This window comes from Phallusia mammillata, chromosome 2 (assembly GCF_965637545.1).
Source record: "Phallusia mammillata chromosome 2, kaPhaMamm4.hap1.1, whole genome shotgun sequence".
In the NCBI taxonomy this organism is placed as follows: domain Eukaryota; kingdom Metazoa; phylum Chordata; class Ascidiacea; order Phlebobranchia; family Ascidiidae; genus Phallusia; species Phallusia mammillata.
In genome coordinates, this window is record NC_137253.1 from 26,798,054 (window position 1) to 26,815,270 (window position 17,217).

At 37.5% G+C, this 17,217-nt stretch overlaps 3 protein-coding genes across 3 annotated transcripts; all 3 read left to right on the plus strand.

Annotated features, from left to right (window-relative positions):
- Nucleotides 1-378: 378 nt before the first annotated feature.
- On the plus strand, nt 379-10,741 carry LOC145215227 (sodium-coupled monocarboxylate transporter 1-like). Its single transcript, XM_080083905.1, has 15 exons — nt 379-559; nt 800-910; nt 2,042-2,132; nt 2,473-2,590; nt 2,667-2,734; nt 3,140-3,294; nt 4,225-4,365; nt 4,873-5,002; nt 5,570-5,658; nt 6,163-6,266; nt 6,875-7,035; nt 7,311-7,451; nt 7,805-7,988; nt 9,651-9,883; nt 10,244-10,741. The coding sequence occupies exons 1-15, from the start codon at nt 429-431 to the stop codon at nt 10,394-10,396; spliced, it is 2,010 nt and encodes a 669-aa protein (XP_079940031.1). The 5' UTR covers nt 379-428; the 3' UTR covers nt 10,397-10,741.
- A 561-nt stretch (nt 10,742-11,302) lies between these two features.
- On the plus strand, nt 11,303-12,175 carry LOC145213213 (putative methyltransferase DDB_G0268948). Its single transcript, XM_080081444.1, has one exon. It carries the CDS (start codon nt 11,303-11,305, stop codon nt 12,173-12,175), a length of 873 nt encoding a protein of 290 aa, XP_079937570.1.
- Nucleotides 12,176-14,910: 2,735 nt separating this feature from the next.
- On the plus strand, nt 14,911-15,801 carry LOC145213214 (uncharacterized). Its single transcript, XM_080081445.1, has one exon. It carries the CDS (start codon nt 14,911-14,913, stop codon nt 15,799-15,801), a length of 891 nt encoding a protein of 296 aa, XP_079937571.1.
- Nucleotides 15,802-17,217: the final 1,416 nt, after the last annotated feature.

Consider the following 17,217-nt stretch of genomic DNA (forward strand, 5'->3'; position numbering starts at 1 on the left):
CAAGCGTAGAAGACAAGTCCGAGAAACGCTTTCGAGGAGCTTAAAGCACGATCGCAAACAACTTGTCTGTTCTGTTGTTGAACGAGTCTGCTGCAGTATAAGCTTGTAAGAATGCTGGGATAATCAAACAGTGACGCTATTTGACGACACGAATTTTGTTTACTGTTAGCTGTGAAATCATTTTATCGCAGTTTTCAACGCTTTCGTGATTAAACCAGGTTATAATAGTTATGGAGTTTTGCTTTGAAATAAGCTTTGTAACGGACACAGATGTCGCAAAACTCAGCAATATGCTTTTTATAGTTTTAACTTTCAGGAGTTTTCAGTATTTCTGGAAGTTTCATGTAGAATTATAGAGTTTACGATAATGCAATTAACATTTTTGTTTTGTTTTGTAAACATTTTTGTAACGGCAGACCTTAGGAACCATGGAGACCCTATCTGTTGCTGATTACGTTGTCTTTGGTCTGACCCTTGGAATTTCAGCAGTCATTGGAATATTTTACGCCATTAAGGATAGAAATGCAACAAGCGGCGATGAATACATGATGGGGGGAAGGTAACATGTAATGTTTGACAAGTCACTCACATGTAGCATGAGTTAGATGAAGATTTCAAATACAATAAAAAAATTTGCAATAAGGATCACATCATTCGAGTATAAATTGCTAGTGTAAACTTATTTACTATTTGACTGCCAAAATATCAAGTTAATTTGGTTTCCCACCCTCAAAAATAATGCTATTTTGTCCATCTTTATTCTTTCATGCAAAAGATTGTCATTTAAAACCCTTTGTAGGCAGATGAGCATGGTGCCCGTTTCGCTGTCCCTTTCGGTAAGCTTTATGTCGGCGGTCACTGTGCTTGGAACACCCGCAGAGGTTTACCGCTTCGGAACAATGTACTGGTGGTAAGTGGCTCTTGTCGGGAAGTATTTCGAATATTTTCTAGTTGCCAATTTACTACTAGGGTGCAACAGTTTTCGTGGCAGAAGAATTTTCAGAGAAACAAATTTTTCGAGTGCCCAAATACTAACAGCAGTTTTTAAGTGACAATACCTACAAACTTTCAGAACAAAATTAGTGAAAGTTGATGTTGATTTTCCATTGCAGTATTTGATATTTCAACCCATCGTTGAAAACCGTTGTATCGAACTCGTTGTTTCGTGCATACTTAGGCTAAGGTAGCGTTACAGTTACCATGTGGAACGTTAAAGTAGTTAAGTTTAGGAGTCGTTAATGGCTTTTCGAAACCGGCTGTCAATGACCCCATTAAAACGCAATGTTTGGCGAAATTGTTTAAAGAAGTTTCAATAATGCCTACTGCGCAAGGACAACATAAATACAAACTGCCATCAATATGACATGTTTAGTCAATCATTTTTTTAATGAATTTGCCAACTTTTGTTGTTTTTGTATTTGCTGAAATAACTGACCGTATTTATTTGAGTTTAACAGTCAAAAATTTAACTCATTTTTGTCAAAAATTAAGGTTGATTAATTACCTTTCAAGAAACTAGGTAATTCCGTTTTACAACCATTACTTGACAGCTCATGTTAGGTGGGTGTTGTGTAAAACGTTACTGCAACATATAAATAAGTAAATAAACTGCGTTGCCTAAGGTCAGAAAACTCCGCGAAACCATGCACCCAAATCTTTTGCAAACAAGTAAATAAAAAAACGCCGACTAAGCAGAAGCTCAGATGACAGAAAAACAGCATAGTTGTATTTGTGCGGAAAAGGTAGTAAAAATTTACGACTTTTACAAATATTATTTTAGGTCATTAAACGTGTTGAGGCGTTTCATGTTTGAGGTATTATAGTCATGCTAAAGTCGTTGTAAAATGAAGACTCAATATACGAATGTTCATTTCGTCCTAACGTGTCAGTCGGTTGCTTTAATTTTTCAATATACCCCCATTTTGATAATGCATGACTTTGTTGTGTTCTTAGTCTTTTTTTATGAGTCACGGGTTCTTCGAATCGCATTTGACGTCATTGCAATATTTAATAGCGTCAGAAACCAATATTTGCTTCACAGGTTTCTCCTCGCGATGTTGTTGGTCGCCATTATAACAGCGGAAATATTTATTCCTGTGTTTTACCGTCTGGGAATCTCGAGCACTTATGAGGTAATTATCATATATATGTTACTCTCTGCACCTCCTTGTGCCTGAAACTATCTAAGTGAAAAATTTCATCAGTGTTTTTTTCACATGTGGAATTCAGCTAGTAATTACATACCTGTTGAGGGGTCTTCCCAGTAGTAAACCACCAGCAAAAACGTTACGTAGCATAATATATCTTGTGTATACATCCATAATAATAATTTGTGTGCATCTCAGTGTTAAAGTTTTCTAAAATACTAATCTTATTCCTTTCATATCCATTTTATTTTTACGAAATAGCGCTAAACCACACATCGTCACAAAGTTTACCAAAAGTAACCTATATTCCATATATTTGTTACAGTATCTTGAGAGGAGGTTTAATCGAGTGGTACGGGCGTTAGGAACAATTACTTTTGTGTTGGAAAACGTCTTGTACGGTGGAATAGTTATGTATGCTCCAGCGCTTGCTCTAAATCAAGGTGCGATCCCAAATTTCGTAGATTTAACTTTTTTTAATCTAGCAAACTTTGTATTTAACCCACAACGTCTTTACAGTGACCGGATTGGATCTGTGGACAGCTGTTATCACAACGGGAGTAGTATGCACGTTCTACACCACTTTGGTAATTACCGGCAACTTTGTAAACTTAAAATTTGCTTCTAGATATTTTCGGTCATTTTCAAGTGCACTGTTAGTTTGTAAACGTCCCTATGCAAAACTATTGGGAAACACCAAATTTCGAATTAGTTTGCCAGGTGATGTCAAAAAGACACTTTAATGACTAAACACAACTACGTTTTTATAATGTCTCCACCTTAGCCGAAACCAGTGGTTCTACATAATGTGACTTACCCAAATCGGTACTACTCTAGGAAAAGCAAAAGCAGTTATGCTAAATCGCAACTGAAACCAAACAAGATAAAGCTAAATTTTATGTAACGTGGTATTGAAATTTTTTATAGGGACCATGAGTGGTTGTAGTCTAAGCCGAAAACATGTTTTGATCGTATAACACGATGTTTTGCAGGGAGGCCTAAAGGCGGTTATATGGACAGATGTGTTCCAGGCTGTAATTATGCTCGCTGGATTTCTGGCAGTAACCATAAAGGGTTCAATTGAAGTTGGAGGCCTGGACAAAGCCTGGCAGATTTGTGAAGAAAACGGAAGGATTGATTTCATCCAGTAAGTGTGATAACTCACTTGCTTTGGCGCGATTGATGATCAACAGTCAACACCAGTTTTTGACTGTATTTTGGAACATTGGTGTTGATTTTGTTTCAGTTGAGGCATTTCAAGGCAACTTCTTTTTACGTATGCCAGGCAAACCAACATACTGAAATATTTTCCAAAAACATGTCAAAAAGATTTATTATGTCCAACGTACTGGAGTGCCGAAAGGTGCCATGAGCTTATCCAGCAGATCTGTTGTCACCAGCTGCACTAATGGGACCTCGTAGGACAGTGGTTATCAACTGGTTGTTCATGGACCAGTTGTCCATGATGACTTTTTGGGTGGTCCACAGGACCTCCACTAGATATGTTGATAAACTAGAGATGATTGCATATAATGCATTGAAAGAGCTTTAAAATGTTGGCTGTTAATAATTGTATCTCACTCCTTGAAAATCGATTTTAAAGAATTATGTTTCAAGCCCAAATGGTTGTTTCGTTCGCGTACTTTTATCGTGCTCCAAAAAGAAATGGTCCACGGTATTATTTTTCTGGGCCAGTGGTCCATGGCCCGAAACAAGTTGAGAACCTTTGTCGTCGGACGAAACAATATGCCTTGTTTTTAGCTTATGTGGGAAATAATTTTATCAAGCAAAAACAAAAAATAACAGCATCTACCAAACGTAAAGAAGCAGTGGAAAAATTGAATGACGGTGATTCAAACTATCAAAAAGTTTCATTTTCACGCAGGCAGCTTTACAAGTGCAAATTCTCCGTAAAATGGAATATTGCGTAAAGACTATATGCCCGGCACTCGAAATTTATTGATAAAGTGTGCTCTGTATGTTTGCAGGCAAACGCTAAAACAAAGACAGACCTGCGAAATCCCCATTACAAAGCTAACATGTTACTTTTACTGATTGTTTGCTTTTGTTCACGCAGCTTTGAACCAGATCCGAGAATTCGACACACATTTTGGACGATTGTTGTCGGTGGTACGTTTCTGTGGTTGGGAGTTTACGGTGTCAGTCAGTCCATGGTCCAACGGTACCTTGCCTGCAAATCTGAACGACAAGCCAAAGGGTATAAAACTAAATAATAAATCCAAACATTTAAACATAGGTGTGGTGCGTTTACGTTTAATTTCTTTGTGAAGCACTTTTTATTGCGTTATGTCTCATCCATGTTATAACTTGATTCGTCTTCCTAGAAACCGATTTTTATAGCGCACACATATTTGTGGATATCAAAAACATCATTTCAAGCTTGTTTGACAAGATTGGAACGTACAGATATGTACATTATCCATACCATTGCCTCATACTGTATATTGCTTGAATAGGACAAATCCAGATTATACATGATTTGTCAACAAAAATCACTCATACCGTCCCAGCATATACAACATATGCAAAGGTTTTTTGGAAATTAGTTTAAATTTAACGCTTTTTTATCGCGATACGACACAATCAAAAGAAATCAGGCGAAAACTAAATGTGTGGCAAAACAAAAAGATAAAACTGTTCCATCTCCAGTAAAAAATGACTAATGATCACAAAGTATGTTGATTAATTATTTGTATACTTTCAGAGCACTGTTTCTAAACTGGCTTGGATTGGTGATCATCATCAGCTTGTGTTGTCTCAATGGTGCAATTATGTACGCTTACTACCACGGATGCGATCCCCTAGATGCGGGAGCTGTGATGGCACCTGATCAGGTAAAAACAAGTTTCGGTTGACCGGAACATTTCAACCGGAAATGTCGCTTTTGGTGGTTAAAGCCGTTGTGGCAGGTTTAAACTATACATAGTTTGTAAGGCCGAGCCAAGCTGTCAAAACAAAGTCAAAAATGTTACAACCAAACCAACTAAAACGTAATTTGGGTATATAGGTCTAAACACGCTGGTTTTACCAGTGCACTATTCCACTGTTGCTGACAATTGTTTTTCGTGAACCGTTGAGTATGAAATATAAAAGCGTCCCACGCTTCATAAATATTCATCTTATTCTAAGTTTGGTTTTGTACAGTTTTGTACATTTATAAAAGGTGTTTACGGTACCTTAACTGTTTTACTTGCATTTTCGATATAGGTTACACTCCAATTCAAAAAATTTTTTACAATAGAATTTGTATGGTTGACGTTTTGGTGGGGTATTCCAATTAGGCCAGAATCCTTTGGGTAACGTATGTAACTGTGTAAAAACAGGGACAATTAACTTCCTCACGTTTAGTTTGTGAAGATTTTTAGCTATGTGGGTTACCAAAAATGTTTCTTTTGTCTTAGTTGTTGCCGTATTTTTCTCTTGCAATATTTAAAGACAACCCAGGAACAACAGGATTAGTTGTTTCTTGTGTCTTCTCGGGAAGTCTCAGGTATTTTGCTTGTAATTTTTTTTTTCGGTTGTTAAACATTTTTAAAAAAATATTCAAACCAGGTAGAAATGTATTGAGCCTAAAAACGCTTTAAAGCTTCTTCTTCAGCAAAAATAAAAAATCTTGAACATAAATTTATTCACATCTTTCCAAAAACGAAGGTATGGCAAAAGTTGAAAGATGTGTTGCGTAGCTTAGGGACACTTAAAAAAACAGTTGTGGCATATCCAGTGGTGGGATTCAGCAGGTTTGCACCGGTTCTATAGAACCGTCTTACGAAATTTTATGAGATCAGCGAACCGGTTAGCATTACTGGTTACTGTCAATGGATTTTTGTAACAGAGCCGGCTAAAAAAATAACTTTTGTGATAGAACCGACTGACAAAAATTTTAAATCCCACCACCGGGCATATATGTAAAAAAGTTATTACGGTCACACAAAAAGTGCGGTTTGATGTTTTTTTTATCTGTACTAACATAAATCATGTGTGTTTTGTATTGCAGCACCGTATCTTCGGGAATCAACGCAATGTCGTGTGTAACCGTGGAGGACTTTATTAAACCTGTGACAAGCTGGAAGGAGAGACATTACACTTGGGCGTCAAAGAGTAAGTTGGTATTTAAGTATAATACCTCAGTTACATCTAATCATCAGTCGGTTACAATTTGAACAAAGGACAATCATCTACAAAATTCACGTGTTGCTCGGTTTCAAATATATCATCAAAAACAAATGATCGTAGGCTACAGTTTGTAAAATATTGGAGTTCTGCAAAGATACGCAGCAGCAGTAAACAATTTATGTCCAAAATTTAACAATACAATGTCATGCTAAAATTCCGTTGACTAAATACTATTATCGGAAACGACTTAAACCCCGCTTGGGGGTTGAACTATATTTAAAACTTCACTTGATCTTTGGGTTACGTTGACTTTATGTACTCTTTGAAACTTTTAAGGCGTGTTTTTTTACTGGTCGTTAAACTTGTGACTTTTGTGACTGTCACGCCTTGACTATAAAATTCACAAATTAAAAGCCTTCAATCGCTTCAAGAATGTTCATTGAAATGAGTATTTAACAAACTTCGTACAAACACAGCAAGGCAACTACTGTGCACATTTGAAACATTATTTTTTCAAAAACTGTAATTTAACTACTTTGTTACTTCGTTTTATTCAACTTTTTCTATTTTATACTGACTTAATTTGATTTAAGTTGCTGTGATCGTCTACGGTGGATTGTGCCTGGCAATGGCCTATCTCGCGTCACAGCTAGGTGGCGTCCTTGAGGCTGCTCTTAGTATTCTCGGATTGGTCGGTGGCCCGCTCATTGGATTATTTACACTTGGCATGTTCTTCAACTTTGCAAACTCGCTGGTAAGATATGAAATCACATAAACATCACAATCAGTTAAGACATAGATGAATAGCTGACATCGACCCTGAAGTTTCGATTTTTTTCTAGCCTACGGCTTGTCATATGGTGGTGAATGCTTGGTGACCGGCTGATTTGGTATCACGCCTTTAATGGGTCTGGCGTACCACAATTTCATAAACATCATATTTACGATTTCGTATCTGCAGATTAGTTATTATGATTTCTATGTAAGAAATAACTAAAATCGACTATTTATTGTTTACTTTCTTGTCAGGGAGCGGGAGTGGGACTGGTACTTGGTTTGACAATGTCATGTTGGGTTTACATCGGCAGCGAATTACTTTCCGATGAGATTGCAGCAGCTGGAAACAGCTTTTCTCGCATTCTTCCTCGCTATTACAACGAAACATTTTGTGTAAGCACATAGCTTGAGTTATTTTTAAACACAAAAGTTGGATGCCCTGTTCCTGAAACACTGATGCACAAATCACATAAGTGTTATTCTGATGAAAGTTAACTGTTTATTTAAATTAAACTAACCAAACATTCCAATATTTGATATAAGTTTTAACACTTGAAAAAACTGCTTTTTTAAAAAAACTGTCCAACAAACAACAGTTTACCCAGTATCTGCTTTGTAGGCCTAAAACCATAACACACTTTGATTAGTATATACCTTGTAACCTGAGACTTGTCGTTTTTCTGTTGTAGAAATAGTTTGTTTTTCTAGTTTTTATCCGGCAAAAACTTGATATTGGCCGTTTTCAGAATCTCACGGCTCCGACCACATTGCCAATGACTACAACACCTATGACCACAACGCCGATAGCAACCACTGCTGAGCCAATGACAGGGGGAGTATTGGATTTGTATTCAATCTCGTATGTATACTACAGCTGTATTGGTTTTGCTGCCACCCTATTCACAGGCCTCATTATCAGTCTTCTGACATGTAAGTAAATTGAAACACAAACTCTTACTGTAGAGTTCTTTATCAACAGATGAGCAGAATAATTCTGATACAGTTTGATGTGTGTAAAGTAGAATTCGCAGCTGTTTATTTGGTAAAGCGGTACATGCAGAGGCTAGTAAAGGTAGCAAGTAATAAAAACTAAAAGTTATCAAAAATGAGACATTTTGGTCAATTATAGAAACGCTTTGAACACGTTGTTGTGTGACTTTCGGCTTAACCTGTATAAGTTTAGCTACACTTTCTACTTTTAACTTTTAAAATGACCAAAATATTATCCATGTCCCTGATTGCCCTAATGGAATCAGACATAATCGTTCGTTTACACGGGAATGATTTGGTTTAGACCAGGGGTTCCCAACCGGTGGTACGCGTACCACTGGTGGTACGCGAAGGGTTTTCAGGTGGTACGCGAGTAGCTTCTGTTTTGTTCACAAAAACCTCAATTTGCAACTTTATATTTTGTTTGTCTGGTTTTGTTTACAAAAAAACAGTCCCCAGACCTATTGTCATTGTTACGTAACTATTCCTGTTGTTTCGTATCATTACGATCTTCAAAATACAGGTCATGTCAATTCTCAACAAAAAGCATAGTTGCTGCTTGCTATGAAAAGCCGAACAACGCTGCGGCACAGTGGGCGTTAATTATGTCAAATGATTGCTCTTGATAGATATATCTACTGTTTTGGTGCTTAAGATAGCGTTGAATGAAATATGATTCAAACAAATTAGTTGTTCTGCAAGAAGTGGTACCATAGAGCAGGGGCCCGCAAATACTTTTTGACGCGACCCTAAAAATTGCTCTAAATTCTCGCGACCCAAGCATTTTGTTAGCATGTAAGTTTGTGGAAAATACTAAACAACTAAATATCAATGTTAAGACTAGGATTATGCTATTGTTAGTTGATATTTTCACATAAAACAGTAGGTAAACGAACGTATTTATTCTAACAAATAAGAACCGCATGCTTGCACAGGTGCGCTTATCTTGTTGCATTGTTACATAGACTGTATGTAACAGTTACGTAGTCATACGTAACTATGTAAAAATTAATCAAAAGGTCGGAAAAAGCCGAAGTTCATTAATACTGTAGATGCGACGCTTATATTCATGGTAAATAAAATATTTCGCGACCCAGACTGGAAGGTCTCGCGACCCAAATTTGGGTCGCGACCCACTATTTGCGGACCCCTGCCATAGAGCACTGTAGAGCACATTAGTGCTCTATGGTGGTACGCGTGGCAGTGCAGAGCGTCCAGGTGGTACGGTATCGTAAAAAGGTTGGGAACCCCTGGTTTAGACAGTACACACGGCATGTTTCGACCCATAAGGTCTCAGTGCGGTTGGTGACGAGAGATCGGGCATCGAACGGCACTCCAGTTTAAAGGCTGCACTAGCCAATACGGCCGATCTCTCGTCACTAGCTGCACTGATGAGACCTTATAGGTCGAAACAGTGTGCAATGTCTGCAGCTTATTATTTATTGGCTCGATGGTTTTTAATGAAAATGAATTGCTTTAAAAACTTGATGCAAATAATGCTATTTTCAGAAAAAGTATTGTGATGTAATTGTGTTCCTATGATCTTATACCAACCAAAACAAACGCAAGTCAACTCAATGGTCCAAATTTTAAATTCATTAGGTGGATGGAGGAATCGTCGCGAAGTTGACTCCAGGCTTTTATATTTCTTTTTTGACCACTGGATTTTCTGTTGGATTCCTGAGCGTTACAAGGCATGGACTAGACTGGGTTCGGACCCGGTTGACCCGCAGATGTACAAAGAAAACAAAGAAGGCGGTGATTTGGAAACATCCACGTCAACGACTTCTGTATTTAAAGATAAACTAAAGGAAAGCGAAATGATGGACAACGGAGTAAGTATGCGTATGGTGAGATTTTCAAATATTGCATTTGTGACAAAACTTACATTCTGATATGATTAGGTTTTCTCAAAACTAATGGAAATGGACAAATAAGCTAAGAATAGACACACACATCAAAATATGTAATCTAATATACGATCGCAGCGAGCAAATGCATTAAAAAACCGTATAGAAATACACCAACAGCTATGAACTAAAATGCGCCTGAGAATGCTAAATTCCATTAACTTTCTAAAAAAACAATTCATAATTTTACGTGTGTTGTATCAGTGTATTAAAATGTTTAAAAGCTGTCCTTTTGTTGAAAACTGCAAAACAAAACCTTAGTTTAAAACGATCTTGATATTTCAGATCACTAACATCAGTTTCATTCCGATTGATTCCACATTTTCCGAACCTGCTCCAAAGTATCCTTCCACCAGCGGCAGCGAATCCAGTTCGTCTACTCCTTCTCCGCCATATATTGAGGACGACGGCCTAGAAATGCAAGCTACTGTCATGTGACCCAAAACAAGCACTCAATTTGAGTTCGCTTTTTTATCGAAAAGATCCTGAGACGCTTACTTTCACAACTGCTTCTTGTTTATACATTCCTGTACAGTCTATGCACCCTTCTAAGCCGTTTCTATATTGCAACACACACTGTACAGTTGCCTTCTCTGCGAAAAAAACAACAAATAGCTTAGAGAATACTCAGATGGTCTTCTCGCAAATGTTCCGCTAGTGACGATTTGAATTTGCTTTTTTTTTTAAATAAGTCTGCTGACGACCGCTTTTTGACCCGCTTTTAGCAAAGAAACCACTTTGGAATAAAAATATTTGTCTTGAAATAAACTGCGCTGTAACGAATTGTAGAGAAGTTAAACTGCAAAGCACAAACAAGAGTAGTAAAAAAGCAGTAAAAACCTCTTTGATGTGGAATGTGTTTTTTGGACCCTTTTTTAAAAAAGAAAAAAGGCATTGGTGGTGGCCATCATTTTGGCAATTTCCCAGTCAATGTTGTTAGCTTTTCTCGTTTGAAATATGGTCAAACGGCTAAATCTTTACGAGCTGCACACAAAACCATTTTTTTCGCAATAGCAGTTTTTCATTGCTTTAGAAAAAGGCAGTGCAAGCCGTAACATCGCGTTGAGGAAATAGTCACACTCGGCTAAACAGGCAGTTATTTACTGGTTGTATACGTGATTGCAATGTGCAAACAGTAAACAGACTTCGCCGTTGAAATTCAGCAACAGTGTTCTGTGATAAGGTTACAGACAGATATGGTCGCACAGCTTTAAGTTGGAAACAAATTTAAAATAAGTTACTGATGATTTTAGGGCTGGTGTTCAAAAGACTAAGATTTTTACTTTACAACAATTCTGTTTTAGAGCCCTTTTGCCAGACAGCAAACTTCAATAGGTTAAGATCATGGCCCAAACGCCTCTTCGGGTGTTTGAAACTGCATCTGTCAGTGATCGGTATGCAAGAGGGCGACCTACTTACGATGATAAAATAGTTCAGCATATAGTTGGAAGTATCCGATCTGAGCTGAAGGGTGAAAAACACGAACTAATGGTTGAAGTTGGATGTGGTAGTGGCCAAGCTACCAATGTGCTGGCTCCCTATTTTCATAATGTTCATGCAACTGACATCAGTGAAAGTCAAATTGTACAGGCTAAGGCACTTAGTAAAGTTGATCATGTAAACTACCAAGTCGGAAGTGCTGAAAAGATTTCTGCCAAAGATGCAAGTGCTGATTTACTGATAGCTGCAGAATCTGTTCATTTCTATGATTTGGAAAACTTTTTTTCGGAAGTTCGTCGAGTGTTGAAACCAGGAGGGTGCTTAGTCCTAATTGGGTATGTTCATCCAAATGTAACGCCAACAACTAGCAACGGAGCTCAAAGGCAACTTACAGCAAGTTTATCTAATGCAGTCGAGAAAACGATCATTGACAATCTGGGCAGGACATTGGTTCCTCTTTACTACGAAATACAAAATGGTTATCCTAAGATTTTTGAAGCTATACCGGCCAAACAAAAGTCAAAAGAATATTTTCATCTCATATACGATACATGGAAGTTAAAGAACGTTTGGGATTTTATCGATTCAGCGATTTTGTTGAAGTGTCCAGAAGAGACGTTTCCCATTGAATCTGAACGCAAACGTACCAAGGTGCTTGATACTTTTGTACGTAATTGGAACGAGATACTTGAAAACAACGAAATATCGCCCGAAAGTGTAACATCGTATGAAGCTGATTACAAAATGACAGTTATAACTGCCAGTAATTTTAAGTAAAAGGCAACTTGTCCACTATTTGCTACCGACTTTATGTCCACAACTTTCTAATCACAGCGTATGCTAACAATTAAACAAATTGTATTTTTTGCATCGATTTTTGAGGTAGTAAGTAGTAACCATGCTAGGAAGATTTTCTGCATCAGCCGCTGAGGCAGTGCATGGGCTCAGTATAAGAAAGTTAATTTTTACTTACGAAAGCGAACAGAGTTAAAAGCAACAATAGTTAACGGTAAACGACGGAAATATGCAAACGTAAACATTACTATGATGCTGCATATTTAATACACATCATCAAAATTCGAACATTCATATTACCGACCAGGCTACAAGGTTTAAAATTATGCAGTATTTTCCATGTTTTGGAATGTGATGGCCGTTAAGTAATAAAGTTATTGTATTTTTGAGCATTTAACTGCGTTTTCTAACGTTTTCCTGAAGTTCGTCGAGCGTTGAACCTAAGGGCTGCCTTTCCCTTATCGTTTATGTCATAAACTTTATGAGCTCGTGACACCAAGACCGGCCCTCAGAGGCAGCTAACCAAGAGCCTAACAGACGCCATAAAACAAATGCTTCATGACAACCACAGCATTAAGTTAGTAGCCACTTTGGTGAAATGCTTAATGACGATCCTCAGATTTTTTTAAGCAATATCGGCTAAACAAAAATCGAGAAAGATTCTACATCGCCTTTATGACAATTGGAAGTTAAATGAAATGGAAGATTTTTTTAATTTAATGATACTTTAAAAGAATGACTCAAACACGAAAAACTTCGTTGGACTATTGCAACGTGAATCAAAAAACGAGTTTGATAACGAGATCGCTGATTTTTTGTTGAGATGTTTAAAAACAGTGGTTTATCACCCGATTGGGTAATTTTGTATGAAGCTGATTTAGAAATGACTGTTGTAGCTGCAATGATTTGTTGTAAAGCTTGAAACACATAATATTACAGTATTTATCATACTAAATCTATAAATACACATTTTACATTTATTGTTTAAACCAGTTTTTTGAAGTTTGTAACCATAACATTGAGAGCATCTTGTGGACCCAGAATTGAAAGACGGGACAAGATTAAGCCGTCTTGATTTGGTTCTGGTGCTAAATCTGTCATTTTTGCGCAAGGTAGTAACTTTACATAATTTAAAAGTTGTTGCATACAACCGTCTATTCCAGCGGTTCCCAAACTTTTTTCATATTTTTCCAAAACGGTCCCTTTGCCATTATTTCGAGGGCTCGCGGTCCTTAAGCCTAAATGTGTATTACATAAATACGAAAGTTGATTGCACTATTTTAGCTAGTTATGCAAAATTTGCGCATAACAATCATCCAAAGACAGCATGTGACATCACAAACAGGACAAAAAACATTACGATTGTGCGCGAACATTTGCATTTTTGATAGTTGTCATTTGATAAAGGCCATTGTTTAGCAATAGAGACAGTCGATTCTTAATTCTACTTTGATTTAAACTTATTTAGTGGCACACACTGACGCCAAATAAGATTATAGAATTACTTCAACCGCTTCGCGGTCCCCCCAAAATTGCCTCACGGACCCCTAAAGCAGTGGTCGGCAACCGCCGGTCCGCGAGAAGTTTCTTACCGGGCCGTATACGTTTTCATGCCTAAGGTTTTGAAACATTTTGCCAGTGCTTCCCGGGGATTATAAACTAATTTATGCGTTTTTATTCCCCAAAATATTGTAGTTTTTTGAAGACCGGTCCGCGATAAAATTTCAGTTTTAAAAACGGTCCGCAGTACAAAAAAGGTTGCCGACCCCTGCCCTAAAGGACCGCGGACCCCAGTTTGGAAACCGCTGGTCTATTCAATAGAGCAGCATATCGACTTATCTGTCATATTGATTTATGGGATTAACATAATTCAATTTATTTAGAAACCGTTGTGCTTTCTCCTATATTCGCCGATGAAGCATTAAAAGTAGAGATGTACCGAATATTCGGTTTGCCGAATTTATTCGGCTGAATCGACCACTTTTGCAAAGATTCGGTTTCGGCCGAATAATTTGTTACCGAATCTTTTACGAACACATATTTGGCCGAAACCGAATCTTTTACGAAAACATATTTAAAGCGTTAAACGTGTCGTTTCTGCATAGTACCAACGAAAATCGCGCCAATCATTATCTTTTTTAACACATTATCGTTTTTACCACTGCAGACAAATAATCAGTAATTCATTGTCGGGTTGGCAATCATGCTTGAGGAAAATAGGGACGAAACACAACCATTCTGCACTAATTGCCTGGTAGATAAACTTATATTTTCATGTCAAACGCGTAGCGTACGACTTCGCGTGACGTCCTAAATGATTCGGTTGATTCGGCCGAATGTATTCGGCAAAACCACCGAATATTCGGTTTCGGCCGAATCGAAATTTCGCCGATTCGGTACAACACTAATTAAAATGGTTAATGATGTGGCATTTAACGGCAACAAAATTCAGGAAATGACGTCAATGTTTGGGGTTCGGCACATTATGTTTGAATGTGACAAACCGATTCGTAAGGTCTAGCGCTTGTATCAAGCTATAATACCATTAATGATTGACAATTGTCAAAATCGCCAGAAGTTCATCTGATGCTGAAGCGAAATTGGTGCGAAGATTTATTATCAACTGTTTGGTTAGTGAGCACAGAATTGGTGTAACACAAATACTTGCCAAATTATAGGCAGGTTTTGTCAAGTAAAAATCATATGGACAGAACATAATGAATAAAAGAGCTTTCCGGTTGTTTGAAGCTGAACATATCAGTAACGTATATGCAAGAAGCCGCCCTACTTACAACCAAGAAATAGCTCAACATATACTTGAATGTATACAAACCAAGGCGAAGGATGGAAAGCACGAACTGATGATAGAAGTTGGATGCGGTAGTGGCCAAGCTACCGATGTGCTGGCTCCTTATTTTCATAATGTTCATGCAACTGACATCAGTGAAAGTCAGATTACACAGGCAAAAGCCTTCAATAAATTTAATCATATAAACTACCAAGTTGGATGCGCCGAAGAAATTAATGCTTGTAGTGCCAGTGCTGATTTACTTGTAGCTGCAGAAGCTATACATTGGTTCGACTTGGAGAAGTTTTTTGCTGAAGCTCGTCGAGTGTTGAAACCAGGAGGATGTCTTGCCCTGATCGTTTATGTTCATCCGAAATTAACTCCCAACACCAGTACAGGCCCTCAGAGGCAGCTAACTAAAAGGCTAACAGACGTCATGAAACAAATGCTCTATGACAACCACAGCATTAAGTTAGTAGCCACTTTTCGTGAAATGCTTAATGGCTACCCTAAGATTTTTGAAGCAATTCCGGCTAAACAAAAACGAAGAAAGATTTTTCATCGCATTTATGACCACTGGAAGATAAAAGACATCAAAGACTTTGTTAATTCAATGATACTTCAAAAGAATAACTTAAACACAAAACACACCGATGGACTATTGCAGCGTGAAACACAAAACGAGTATGCTAACGAGATCTCTGGTTTAGTTGATAATATGAATGAGATACTTAAAATAGGAGGCATATCGCCCGATTGCGTAATATCGTTTGAAGCTGATTTCGAAATGACTGTTGTAACTGCAAGTGAATTTTTGTAAAGCTTGAACACATAATAGTACAATATATATCACATTAATTCTATTTAAATACACATTTTACTTTTGTTTTTTGAACACTGTTTTATGAAAGTTCATAGCATTAAAATCAACAGAACTAATGGATAGGTCGAGCATTTAATAGCTGTTTCCGTCATAAACTGAAAATAATTACCCGTCTAGATTCGGTTTTAGATTCGGTTGTTGCATACAACCATCTATCTATTCAATAGAGCTCCATGTGGTCTTTCTGCCAGATTGGTTTATGGGATTAACATAGTTTATTTCATTTAGAAATCGTTTTGCTCCCTTATATATTCGCCGATACAGCAGCATTGATAGGGTTACCGCTGTAACCATTATAATTATAATGTCCCCAATCTTCAGGAAATGTCGTCATTGTTTGGGATTGGGCACAATGTTTTTGAACGTGATCAATCGATTCGTTAAGCTTCGGGCTTGCATAAAAAAATTGAACAGTTATTTGGTTCGAGACGAAATTTCACCGGGTTTACAGAATCTCGGAGCCAAAGTCAATGATAAAATTAATTAACTCAATGATAACATAACAAATAATTGCTGTTGGACTATAGCAGCGGTTCCCAAACTGGGGTCCGCGGTCCTTTAGGGGTCCGTGAGGCAATTTTGGGGGGCCTGCGAAGCGGTTGAAGTAATTCTATAATCTTATTTGGCGTCAGTGTGTGCCACTAAATAAGTTTAAATCAAAGTAGAATTGAGAATCGACTGTCTCCATTGCTAAACAATGGCCTTTATTGAATGACAACCATCAAAAATGCAACTGTTCGCGCACAATCGTAATGTTTTTGTCCTGTTTGTGATGTCATATGCTGTCTTTGGATCATTGTTATGTGTAGTTTTGCATAACTAGCTAAAATCCTGCAATCAACTTTCGTTTTTATGAAATACACATTCAGGCTTAAGGACCGCGAGTCCTCGAAATAATGGCAAAGGGACCGTTTTGAAAAAAATATGAAAAAGTTTGGAAACCACTGGACTATAGTGACAAGCAAATGTAAAAGTGCACATACAAAACTTATTAGGTGTTTGTTTTCGTTTTTACAGTATTAATGTCGTATTCTGATCGTATTCACATTTTCCGCACCCAAAAATAACTGACATTTTACCTGGTCATTGTAAGTCTACCTTGGTTTTCGTAAAACTTGCAATTAAAAATAGGTGGAATAAAGTATCCGAAAATTTAAGTCGAGAGAGTGAGTATTAGGTTTTAAGGTTGGTTAATGCAGTTCCACAAGTGCGGAAATAAGATCAACAACAGTTACGATGAATTCTATTGCGGGCCAAAATTTGCCAGAACAAAATCAGACCATCTGGGCTATAACAGATTATGAAAGTCAGTTTGTGAACAAAAACTGACAACTTCCACAAATTAACTGCCTG

Excerpts from the sequence above, each read along its gene's own strand:
- LOC145215227 (XM_080083905.1), top strand. The coding sequence starts at position 429 with ATGGAGACCCTATCTGTTGCTGATTACGTTGTCTTTGGTCTGACCCTT. Across the intron at positions 2,133-2,472 it reads GAATCTCGAGCACTTATGAG|TATCTTGAGAGGAGGTTTAA; the intron begins GTAATTATCATA and ends TATTTGTTACAG. Across the intron at positions 2,735-3,139 it reads GCACGTTCTACACCACTTTG|GGAGGCCTAAAGGCGGTTAT; the intron begins GTAATTACCGGC and ends GATGTTTTGCAG.
- LOC145213213 (XM_080081444.1), top strand. The coding sequence starts at position 11,303 with ATGGCCCAAACGCCTCTTCGGGTGTTTGAAACTGCATCTGTCAGTGAT.
- LOC145213214 (XM_080081445.1), top strand. The coding sequence starts at position 14,911 with ATGAATAAAAGAGCTTTCCGGTTGTTTGAAGCTGAACATATCAGTAAC.